The 13,087-nt window shown below is 44.8% G+C and overlaps 1 protein-coding gene across 1 annotated transcript in view; it reads left to right on the forward strand.

The window, feature by feature from the left end:
• LOC126109470 (tenascin-X-like) overlaps positions 1–13,087 on the forward strand; it is a 124,880-nt gene that overhangs the window by 33,089 nt on the left and 78,704 nt on the right. The window contains exon 3 of the mRNA XM_049914498.1: positions 551–678. Within this exon, the coding sequence (XP_049770455.1) occupies positions 551–678 (128 nt within the window). The remainder of the gene's footprint in view (positions 1–550; positions 679–13,087) is intronic.

The following is a 13,087-nucleotide window of genomic DNA, read 5'->3' on the forward strand; positions in this document are numbered from 1 at the left end:
ACTGCGCTCCCCTGACTTAAGCCCTCGTGAGTTGAACTCGATTTCTAAATTGAAGGGAACACTTCACGGCATTCGCTTCAGAACTGCTACAAATTCACCAGGGAATAGACCGCGCCGCTCGAACTGTCAACACAACTGGCACTGCTAAGAGTATCCTGCGATTTCCACATCGCTGGCAGTGGGTTATACACAATGCTGGTGGCTACTGTGAAGGTCAGTAAAACTTTGAAACACGTATGTATTTTGTAAGAGCTGTAAGTAAATTGTTGCTACTATTAAAGTTCCAACCCTCGTGTAATTGTAAGAGTGAGGAACCCTGTAAATAATAAAATATTTGTTTAAGTCTTGTATATCTAGATCCATAACCAAAGTCCTCTGCTCGCTTCTTTTTTGTGTATTCGGATTAGGCTTAGGAACTGTACTGTTCATAATTTGCTGTGGTCTTACCAGCACTTGGCCAGTTGTGTTTTAAGGGCTCTGCGGTACTTTTTGGTTAGGGCGAGAGTACCAGTTGGTGATCAGATATTCAGTTGGCGCTCTGTGTCCGCAGAACTACTTGGTGTACTCGGAGAAGAGCTTCTGCTGTTCCGGCTACGAGGGGAACCCCGACCTATGGGGCTGCGACCCCGTCTGTCCAGGAGGCTGTGGGCCCAGGGAGGAGTGCAGCCAACCATACAGGTAAGCCGCTCGCTGACTTGGGTCCCAGCATTAAAACTATGTGCGCCAAGGCTTCGCCAAACACCTTCCATAAAACACTGCCTGGTATGTGACAGAGCCGTCGTGTTCTTTTTAAGATTAGATCAGCTTAAGCTTTCGTTCCATAGACCCAAAAATGAGATAATTCTAGTGAGTGTGGAACAAGTCAGAAAGTATAACGTAAAACTTTCTTTATTTTTCTCGGAGTCTTTGTCCCGCTCCAACGTGGGGTCGACCTTGTTAGTGCGGATTTGGCAGTGTTAATTGCAGAGGGTGGTCAGATGCCCTTCCTGCCGCCACCCCGAACCCCCCCCCCCCCCCACGGGACGGAAGTAGTGAACCCCAGTTGTCTGCGTCTAGTGTAGATCGTGAAATAGTCAGAACGTTTTCAAATGTCTGCGACTCGTGTAACTCAGGCGGAACGTGGGGACCAGCCCGGTATTCACCTAGCAGGATGTGGAAAACCGCCTAAAAATTAGATCCAGACTGGCCAGCATACCGGCCCTCGTCGTTAATCCGCCGGGCGGATTCGATCCGGGGATGGCGCGCCTACCCGAGTCCAGGAAGCAGCGCATTAGCGCTCGCGGCTACCCTGGCGGGTTACAGTATTAACGTAAAACATACAGGGTGTTTCAAAAATGACCGGTATATTCGAAACGGCAATAAAAACTAAACGACCAGCGATAGAAATACACCGTTTGCTGCAATATGCTTGGGACAACAGTACATTTTCAGGCAGACAAACTTTCGAAATTACAGTAGTTACAATTTTCAACAACAGATGGCGCTGCAAGTGATGTGAAAGATATAGAAGACAACGCAGTCTGTGGGTGCGCCATTCTGTACGTCGTCTTTCTGCTGTAAGCGTGTGCTGTTCACAACGTGCAAGTGTGCTGTAGACAACATGGTTTATTCCTTAGAACAGAGGATTTTTCTGGTGTTGGAATTCCACCGCCTAGAACACAGTGTTGTTGCAACAAGACGAAGTTTTCAACGGAGGTTTAATGTAACCAAAGGACAGAAAAGCGATACAATAAAGGATCTGTTTGAAAAATTTCAACGGACTGGGAACGTGACGGATGAACGTGCTGGAAAGGTAGGGCGACCGCGTACGGCAACCACAGAGGGCAACGCACAGCTAGTGCAGCAGGTGATCCAACAGCGGCCTTGGGTTTCCGTTCGCCGTGTTGCAGCTGCGGTCCAAATGACGCCAACGTCCACGTATAGTCTCATGCGCCAGAGTTTACACCTCTATCCGTACAAAATTCAAACGCGGCAACCCCTCAGCGCCGCTACCATTGCTGCACGACAGACATTCGCTAACGATATAGTGCACAGGATTGATGACGGCGATATGCATGTGGGCAGCATTTGGTTTACTGACGAAGCTTATTTTTACCTGGACGGCTTCGTCAATAAACAGAACTGGCGCATATGGGGAACCGAAAAGCCCCATGTTGCAGTCCCATCGTCCCTGCATCCTCAAAAAGTACTGGTCTGGGCCGCCATTTCTTCCAAAGGAATCATTGGCCCATTTTTCAGATCCGAAACGATTACTGCATCACGCTATCTGGACATTCTTCGTGAATTTGTGGCGGTACAAACTGCCTTAGACGACACTGCGAACACCTCGTGGTTTATGCAAGATGCTGCCCGGCCACATCGCACGGCCGACGTCTTTAATTTCCTGAATGAATATTTCGATGATCGTGCGATTGCTTTGGGCTATCCGAAACATACAGGAGGCGGCGTGGATTGGCCTCCCTATTCGCCAGACATGAACCCCTGTGACTTCTTTCTGTGGGGACACTTGAAAGACCAGGTGTACCGCCAGAATCCAGAAACAGTTGAACAGCTGAAGCAGTACATCTCATCTGCATGTGAAGCCATTCCGCCAGACATGTTGTCAAAGGTTTCGGGTAATTTCATTCAGAGACTACGCCATATTATTGCTACGCATGGTGGATATGTGGAAAATATCGTACTATAGTGTTTCCCAGACCACAGCGCCATCTGTTGTTGACAATTGTAACTACTGTAATTTCGAAAGTTTGTCTGCCTGAAAATGTACTGTTGTCCCAAGCATATTGGAACAAACGGTGTATTTGTATCGCTGCTCGTTTAGTTTTTATTACCGTTTCAAATATACCGGTCATTTTTGAAACACCCTGTATGAATATAATACTCACTACACTGGTCATTTGTTAGGAGTGGCCGAGTGGTTCTAGGCGCTGCAGTCTGGAACCGCGCGACCACTACGGTCGCAGGTTCGAATCCTGCCTTGGGCATGGATGTGTGTGATGTCCTGAGGTTAGTTAGGTTTAAGTAGTTCTAGGGGACTGGTGACCTCAGAAGTTAAGTCCCATAGTGCTCAGAGTCATTTGAACCATTTGTTAGGAGACTGTTAAAATAGGCGACTGCACTCGTGTCCAAAATTCAAGCAACAAATGGAAATTTTGCAACAAAACAATGTGAACAGAGGATTGTAAAGTAGAAATAATGTAATCAACACAGAACGTAAATGGCTGCAGCATCGGTAATGGCAGACAATAATGTTCGCTTTTCCCAACTTATCAGATTTTCACAGACATCTGGTTAATGTGCTCCGTATAACGTTTGACTAGCTCTGGCAGCGATACTCGTGTGACGACGACGATGCGTGCTTTGAATGTTGTCATCAATCTCCTGTTGATGTACTGGCGAACATTTTACCTGCACAGCCGCTCAGAAGCCTTGGAGAGTGATTTGTGGAACCTCACGTGATGCAACTCGTCTCGCTAGTGCATCTCAGACATGCTCTACGGGATTCAAATCGGGAGATCGAACAGGCCACGCCATATGTGCAATATCTTACGTTTCAAAGAAAACGTCAGTTATCTGAGCTCTGAGGTCGAGCACTATTGCCCATCAATAGGAAGTCTGGGCCCAAAGCAGCTCACAACAGCCACACATGAGGCCCCAAGATCTCGTCACGATAACTGAGAGATGTTGAACCTTGCCAGTTCCCCCTATACAGTTTCGTGAAAAGGTGTTACAGTGGTCAACATAATCCCTGTCCACACCATTAGGGATTCTCGTCGATATCGGCCTCAGTCCACAACTTTTGTGTCCCGAAATAGTGTTCCAAATTCCATCCAGATTCGAATCCGTCAAGAATCACTCCATACCAAATCGGGACATACGTGAAAAGTATGTTGGCCAATTGTTGCATCGTCCAGGTAGCATGTTGACGACTTCATTCTAGACCAGGGGCGGGCAGGAATCCTGCACATGTGCGGTGCACTTGCACGCGTGCAGTTAACAGGTGTTCCGCGTGCACACAGGGGCAAGCTGGCCACCCGCTTATCTCCCATCCCCACCATACCTTCTGTCCGCTCCTTCCTCTGTAATGCGTTTTTTTTCCTAGCTTGCTTTATTGAGTGAATGAATAAGGTTAGTAGGAGTGCTTGAAAGAAATCATGGTTTGAAAGAGTACCTATTACCTACGATACGTTTTATTTAATTATCACAGGTGGAGTTTAATATCTGGAACAAAATTTCTACAGACAAACACAAACAGTTACGTAAATTTTCATCACTGATGTTTGCTCTTAACCGAGACTTATTAATTCAGCAAATGGTTTTCCAGCTCTCGCTATATTAAGCGCAGTCTTATAACTTGCACATACCGCTGGGCTATTATTGTTGTCGTCCTGTAAACTTGAAAACAGTGCTCCATACAATGTTAAATCAGTTAGATGAGAGACATGACGAGAGGAAGTCGCAGATCTCTCGTGACAACAGCAACTACGAGAAATTCAAATGGCTCTGAGCACTATGGGACTTAACTGCTGTGGTCATCAGTCCCTTAGAACTTAGAACTACTTAAACCTAACTAACCTAAGGACATCACACACATCCATGCCCGAGGCTGGATTCGAACCTGCGACCACAGCGGTCGCGCGGTTCCAGACTGTAGTGCCTAGAACCGCTCGGCCACCCCGGCCGGCCAACTACGACAGATTCATCTGGTATCGTCAGATCGCTCTTCTTAAGCTCAGTCAATTCCCCATCCTCTCAGAATCCGACAATAAATTGTACTCGTCCTTGTGAAATTTATTATAATGGCCTTCAATACTAAACTTCCGTTGACCAGCGAGAATACTGCCACATATTAAACAATTCGAATTTTCACGTTTTTGCACAAAGAAAAAATGATTCTCCCATTACTTTTTAAAAGATAGCAAATCTCCACTTCTCCGTTTCTTGAAATACAACGTTCACTACATAGTGCTCGGTTCGCATCAACGTCCGCAGCTTAGCCTGGCACTACACTGCCGCAACCTGCCGGCTGTCGCCACAGCCCCGGTCGACGCCTGCACGCGAGCAGCACACGTGCAGCGCTGTGCGCTCATGAGCCGCGTGCAACGTTTGCCCGCCCCTGTTCTAGACGTTCCCTTCTGTGAAGACGTGTGAGATAGTAAAGGCCTGTCTGCCGAACACTTCTGTACACCGTTTGCCTCGATACAACACGTCCAGTGGATGCTGCGGGATCACACGCCAGTTGCTGTGGAGTACTAAGGCGGTACCGTCCTGCCCTTACGGTCAAATAACGGTCGGCTCTCTCTGACGTTACAAATAGTCGGCCACGCCGTGGCCTTTGCGATACAGTTTCTGTCTCTATAAACTGTCGCCACATCCGAGAAACAACACAACGATTCACATTCAACCATAGGGCCACACCAGTTTGCCACTGTCCTTCTTCCACTCTTCCTACGGCCTCTAACATTCTGCGTGGTGTCTGTTGTTCTATGTCGTGTCTCCATACCACTTTCGCGCAACGACGCTCTGAGCGTGTTTTTTAGGAAATTGACTAGTTTGAACCTGGGACCTGTTGCTGGTAAGGAGACGCCAGACCACACATGACATGTAGAGTTCAGAAGAGTTCAGTGAGACTAGCGATGATATAACCAAATACTTAATGATTCCAGCGTCAGTTCCACTGCACTCCCTGTAAAAGAATCTTAATACTAACTAAATGTTTAGTGGAAGGGATTCAAGGCCTTCCTATTTTTAGTTAGCTGGTAAAATAACGTCGAAAAAGCAGTTAAGTTTACCATTGGAAATTTTATTCTACTCACAAAACATTGTTTAAAAATTGCACTATTGATAAAAGGAAATGTTTTAATATAGGATCATAGAAACCAACTGCGTTCAACAAAAATGTGAACGAATATTCCCTGAGTGGGTTTCCAAGTTCTACAATGGATCGAAGGATGACCTTTGCCATATCACATCTACAATCTAGGTTGAAATTAAGTTTCACAAAAGAGAAAACTATCAAAATGCTCTACAGGGACCCTCAATTATCTTTAATTATTTATCTAACTTGTCGTAAATTACAGTGGCTGATGTGGCTTCTCAATAATTATATAACAGAAAAATCATCGCGTTTCAGATTTTAACTTACGTAGCAAATGTGAGAGTTTCAGGGAGAGCATAAGGGAACAATTGACAGGAATGGGGGAAAGAAATACAGTAGAAGAAGAATGGGTAGCTTTGAGGGATGAAGTAGTGAAGGCAGCAGAGGATCAAGTAGGTAAAAAGAAGAGGGCTAGTAGAAATCCTTGGGTAACAGAAGAAATATTGAATTTAATTGATGAAAGGAGAAAATATAAAAATGCAGTAAGTGAAGCAGGCAAAAAGGAATACAAACGTCTCAAAAATGAGATCGACAGGAAGTGCAAAATGGCTAAGCAGGCATGGCTAGAGGACAAATGTAAGAATGTGGAGGCTTATCTCACTAGGGGTAAGATAGATACTGCCTACAGGAAAATTAAAGAGACCTTTGAGATAAGAGAACCACTTTTATGAACATCAAGAGCTCAGATGGAAACCCAGTTCTAAGCAAAGAAGGGAAAGCAGAAAGGTGGAAGGAGTATGTAGAGGGTCTATACAAGGGCGATGTACTTGAGGACAATATTATGGAAATGGAAGACGATGTAGATGAAGATGAAATGGGAGATACGATACTGCGTGAAGAGTTTGACAGAGCACTGAAAGACCTGAGTCGAAACAAGGCCCCCAGAGTAGACAACATTCCATTGGAACTACTGACGGCCTTGGGAGAGCCAGTCCTGACAAAACTCTACCATCTGGTGAGCAAGATGTATGAAACAGGCGAAATACCCTCAGACTTCAAGAAGAATATAATAATACCAATCCCAAAGAAAACCGAGCGGGGTGGCGCAGTGGTTAGACACTGGACTCGCATTCGGGAGGACGACGGTTCAATCCCGCGTCCGGCCATCCTGATTTAGGTTTTCCGTGATTTCCCTAAATCACTCCAGGCAAATGCCGAGATGGTTCCTCTGAAAGGGCACGGCCGACTTCCTTCCCAATCCTTCCATAATCCGATGAGACCGATGACCACGCTGTCTGGTCTCCTTCCCCAAACCAACCAACCAACCCAAAGAAAGCAGGTGTGGACAGATGTGAAAATTACCGAACAATCAGTTTAATAAGCCACAGCTGCAAAATACTAACACGAATTCTTTACAGACGAATGGAAAAACTAGTAAAAGCCGACCTCGGGGAAGATCAGTTTGGATTCCGTAGAAATACTGGAACACGTGAGGCAATACTGACCTTAAGACATATCTTAGAAGAAAGATTAAGGAAAGGTAAACCTACGTTCCTGGCATTTGTAGACTTAGAGAAAGCTTTTGACAATGTTGACTGGAATACTCTCTTTCAAATTCTAAAGGTGGCAGGGGTAAAATACAGGGAGCGAAAGGCTATTTACAATTTGTACAGAAACCAGATGGCAGTTATAAGAGTCGAGGGACATGTAAGGGAAGCAGTGGTTGGGAAGGGAGTAAGACAGGGTTGTAGCCTCTCCCCGATGCTATTCAATCTGTATATTGAGCAAGCAGTAAAGGAAACAAAAGAAAAATTCGGAGTAGGTAATAAAATCCATGGAGAAGAAATAAAAACGTTGAGGTTCGCCGATGACATTGTAATTCTGTCAGAGACAGCAAAGGACTTGGAAGAGCAGTTGAACGGAATGGATAGTGTCTTGAAGGGAGGATATAAGATGAACATCAACAAAAGCAAAACGAGGATAATGGAATGTAGTCGAATTAAGTCGGGTGATGCTGAGGGAATTAGATGAGGAAATGAGACACTTAAAGTAGTAAAGGAGTTTTGCTATTTGGGGAGCAAAATAACTGATGATGGTCGAAGTAGAGAGGATATAAAATGTAGACTGGCAATGGCAAGGAAAGCGTTTCTGAAGAAGAGAAATTTGTTAACATCAAGTATAGATTTAAGTGTCAGGAAGTCATTTCTGAAAGTATTTGTATGGAGTGTAGCCATGTATGGAAGCGAAACATGGACGGTAAATAGTTTGGACAAGAAGAGAATAGAAGCTTTCGAAATGTGCTGCTACAGAAGAATGCTGAAGATCAGATGGGTAGATCACATAACTAATGAGGAAGTATTGAATAGGATTGGGGAGAAGAGAAGTTTGTGGCACAACTTGACCAGAAGAAGGGATCGGTTGGTAGGACATGTTCTAAGGCATCAAGGGATCACCAATTTAGTATTGGAGGGCAGCGTGGAGGGTAAAAATCGTAGGGGGAGACCAAGAGATGAATACACTAAGCAGATTCAGAAAGATGTAGGTTGCAGTAGGTACTGGGAGATGAAGAAGCTTGCACAGGATAGAGTAGCATGGAGAGCTGCATCAAACCAGTCTCAGGACTGAAGACCACAACAACAACAGCAAATGTGAATACCATGAGCTTTAATTGACGATCGACACTAGTATTACGCAAAACTGTGATGTAACAGATGAGACTTCTGCAGTTCTGAGTGAAGCCATATGCGCTCAAAGATTCGGCATCGCGTGCGCTCATTACCTTGTCGTTGGTTATGCAGCGTCAGAGGGCGGCGGGCGGCGCAGCTCCATCCAGCTCGCCGTCTCGGAAGCAACTCTTTCCTAACTTCTCCTTACTACAATTTACCGAAGTTGGTTTAAAAAAAACTGTCTGGCTGTGTTTTCATCTGACCAATCAGGGTCTCAATGTTAACCTTAAGCTCCGCCTACAAAAATTCTGTCCATCCAATGAGAAACGTTATACTTTTCGTGGTGGGGCAATGTATTTAAAGTTTGCAACGTAACAGAGACGCGAAAAAGTCTCACGGTAAAACTTGCGGCTGGTGTGGCCCTTTTAGTGTTATCGTAAGATCTATACTGTTCTTCTGGAGGGCTCTAGCTTTTAACATGGGCTGGGGGGTGGTCCTGGTGGTTAGCTGGCAACGTGGGTGTCCGTCCCTTATCGTAGGGCCTTCCAGCTTAACACAGTTCTGCTCTCGGCTTCTGTTCTCGTTTCTCCCCTCGGAACTGCGTCTGTCTCACGGTGGGAAGGTATGACATGCATTTAGGCATTCTTGTGTTAGTCTGTGGTATTCCATTTGCTCACTCGTTAATCGTATTACTTTGGTTAATTTAATGTCACGATTTATTCGGAGCTATGTGACATACTACTGGATTTGCTTATGTCAGGGTTTTAATGGAAGGTGTTGGATTTGCCTGACACCTTGCAGGCCCTTCACTGCAGGGTTCTGGTTAGGCGCCTTCTCTGTGCGATAGTGGGACTGTGTGCACTGCAGTTGTGGGTGAGGGACTTCCCGCAAACACCAACCAGTTTGGTAGATCCCCTGACGTCATTGTTGCCGTGGTTGTCCGTTGACCGGGTGTGCCACCTTCCGTGTGTCTGTTGACAGTTTGTATGATTATACCGCGAATTAAACACAGAATGGGGAAATAGCAATTTGCTCCTTTAATTTTGCACACCACTGTAATTACAGTAAACGGGAACTGCTAATATTTACAGAATTAATAAGCTGTCAGAATTAAATATGCAGTAGTTATGCACTTTCAATAAACTTATCATATAAAAAAATACCTAATATTGACTGTTGTGACCAAGTGCTATCAAAAATGAAATCTAACAGAGATTTTTACTTCAACTGGTCAAACAATCACTTTCAAGATATTCATCTATAGAATAGAAGGAGTTGTCTGTCAAAAAGTCTTTCGAACTCTGTTTAAACTGTGCTTTATCTGAAACCAACTTTTCAATGGTTTAATTTTATTCAAAATGTGTGTTCAAATGGTTCAAATGGCTCTGAGCACTATGGGACTTAGCCCGCATCTCGTGGTCGTGCGGTAGCGTTCTCGCTTCCCACGCCCGGGTTTCCGGGTTCGATTCCCGGCGGAGTCAGGGATTTTCTCTGCCTCGTGATGGCTGGGTGTTGTGTGCTGTCCTTAGGTTAGTTAGGTTTAAGTAGTTCTAAGTTCTAGGGGACTTATGACCACAGCAGTTGAGTCCCATAGTGCTCAGAGCCATTTGAACCATTTGAACTATGGGACTTAACATATGAGGTCGTCAGTCCCCTAGAACTACTTAAACCTAACTAACCTAAGGACATCACACACATCCATGCCCGAGGCAGGATTCGAATCTGCGACCGTAGCGGTCACGCGGTTCCAAACTGAAGCGCCTAGAACCGCACGGCCACACCGGCCTTCGAAAATGTGTCTTTCTTTGTATTGGACCAAGATAAGTGACTTTATGTACAAGGTGTACAACTTTTGCTTCCGCCGTTTTTTCCCCAACATTTGAGACTTGAATAAAACAAATTGCGTACACATCTATCGTTCAAAGAATTTTCCATCGCTGTTCACTACTTTCTCCCATATTTCGGGCAGTGTACGAATCCCGCATCGAGAAAAATTGTTCATCTTCTGAAGCGATCCACGAATCGATCCGATTTCTGAGAGATCGGAAGTGTTGGTCTGCCAGGCCATGCACCATTGATCTAAACAAGTGATAGTCAGAGGGAGCAATAGCTGGATAATACGGCGGGTGGGGTAGCACTTCCAATTTTAACGTTTCCAAGTACGTTTTGAGCTCTTTTGTAACGTGGGGTCGAGCTTTGCCATGCTACAAAATGACTTTATCGTGCCTCTCCCTGTATTGCGACCGTTTGTCTTTTAATGTTCTACTCAGACGCATTAATTGCGTGCGACAACGAGCACCTGTGATTGTTTCACTTGGTTTTAACACCTCGTAGTACACGACGCCGAGCCGGTCCCACCAAATGCAGAGCATGACCTTGGAGCCGTGAATATTCGGTTTGGCCGTCGACGTGGAAGCGTGGCCGGGATATCCCCATGAGCCGGTCGGAGTGGCCGTGCGGTTCTAGGCGCTACAGTCTGGAGCCAAGCGACCGCTACGGTCGCAGGTTCGAATCCTGCCTCGGGCATGGATGTGTGTGATGTTCTTAGGTTAGTTAGGTTTAACTAGTTCTAAGTTCTAGGCGACTGATGACCTCAGAAGTTAAGTTCCATAGTGCTCAGAGCCATTTGAACCGTTATCCCCATGATTTTTTGCGTTTAGGAATATCATAATGAACCCATTTTTCGTCCCTGGTCACAATGCGATGCAGAAATCCCTTCAGTTTTTGCCTCTGAAGCAACTGTTCACAAACACAAAGACACCGTACAACGTCTCTTGGTTTCAGCTCACCCGAGACCCAAGTTTCTTCTTTCTGAATCATGCCCATAGCCGTGAGACGTTTTAAAATGGCTTGCTGTGTCACTCGCACTAATCGTGCCAATTCTTCTTGAGTTTGACGCGGGTCTTCACTCAGCAATGTCTCCAATTCTGCATCTTCGAAAACATTCTCTCTTCCACCACTATGCCGGTCTACGACGTTAAAATCACCGTTCTTGAGGCGTTGCAACCACTCACGACACGTTCTTTCACTAACAGCGTCCTTACCATACCTAACTGAGAGCATTGATGAGACTCAGCCGCTGTTTTCTTCGTACTGAAAAAAAAAAAACAGTAACACCTCCCGCAAATGCCGATAATTAGGCTCGTATCTGACATTTTCAATGAAGGACAACTTTATGATGCCGACACAAATCGACTAATGTTGGAATGAAGTTACGTTGATCGAGGTCCAAGCTAACTGCCTGACGTCTGAGATCTGTTTCTTTCGACCGCTACTCACCGTTGTCGCCGCCTATCGGCAAACGGTGGAAGCAAAGTTTTACGCGTTATAGATGGTTCTTATTCCTAGTATTGATACTATGTACTGAGCTATTGGCTGTAAATAGAGACATATCACTTGCAGCAAATTTCATTAAGGAATAAATATCCTGAGAAGCAGTCGTTAGAATACAAATTTCCTGTTGTATAGCTAGAGAAGGCCGAAATGCACGCGTTAAACTCAAGCAGTCTGGCGTGAGGTCTGAAACAGGATACGTAATGAATGCTATAAAGAAAAGTACGTAGCTTCTGGAATACTTAACTTTAATCCACATTTGTAGAACATTGCTCTTGATGATACAGAAGTATTATAGCAATTGAATACGGCACCTTGCTAGGTCGTAGCAACTGTAGCTGAAGGCTATGTTAACTATCGTCTCGGCAAATGAGAGCGTAATTCTCAGTGAACCATGGCTAGCAACGTCGGTTGTACAACTGGGGCGAGTGCTAGTACGTCTCTCTAGACCTGCCGTGTGGTGGCGCTCGGTCTGCAATTACTGACAGTGGTGACACGCGGGTCCGTCGTATACTAGCGGACCGCGGCCGATTTAAAAGCTGCCACCTAGCAAGTGTGGTGTCTGGCGGTGACACCACATTTCCTTCAACAGATTTCTAGATGATGCTCTTGAATTTACGCCACAAATCAGTCTTATTACACGTTAAAAACTTTTACCCGGTCTGAAGAGTTACCGCCACAATATCATCCCGTATGACATAATAGAATGAAAGTAAGAAACAAAACTTTCGCTCAGAGTTGGGTATGGCTTCCATTGAGATGATGTGCGAGAGGCGTTCAATAAGTAATGCAACACATTTTTAACCAAACAAATACTGTTTTTGCCTGTTTCGCAAATTTGTGAAACAAGGGTGAAAGACATTGTTTAGGTAATTTACAATGTTTCACCAAGAACCCATAATTGATACAATTAAAATGACAACGCATGGTTTTTCTCGTCCCATTTCGGTTCAAAAAAGCGCGGAATTTTCTTGATGCCATCACCAAAATCATTAATTACATAAAAAATTATTACTAATTAATCGTTTATTGAAAATACACTACTGGTCATTAAAATTGCTACACCAAGAAGAAATGCAGATGATAAACGGGTATTCATTGGACAAATACATTATACTAGAACTGATATGTGATTACATTTTCATTCAATTTGTGTGCATAGATCCTGAGAAATCAGTACCCAGAACAACCACCTCTCGCCATAATAACGGCCTTGATACGCCTGGGCATTGAGTCAAACAGTGTTTGGATGGCGTGTACAGGTACAGCT

This window comes from Schistocerca cancellata, chromosome 12 (genome assembly GCF_023864275.1).
Source record: "Schistocerca cancellata isolate TAMUIC-IGC-003103 chromosome 12, iqSchCanc2.1, whole genome shotgun sequence".
In the NCBI taxonomy this organism is placed as follows: domain Eukaryota; kingdom Metazoa; phylum Arthropoda; class Insecta; order Orthoptera; family Acrididae; genus Schistocerca; species Schistocerca cancellata.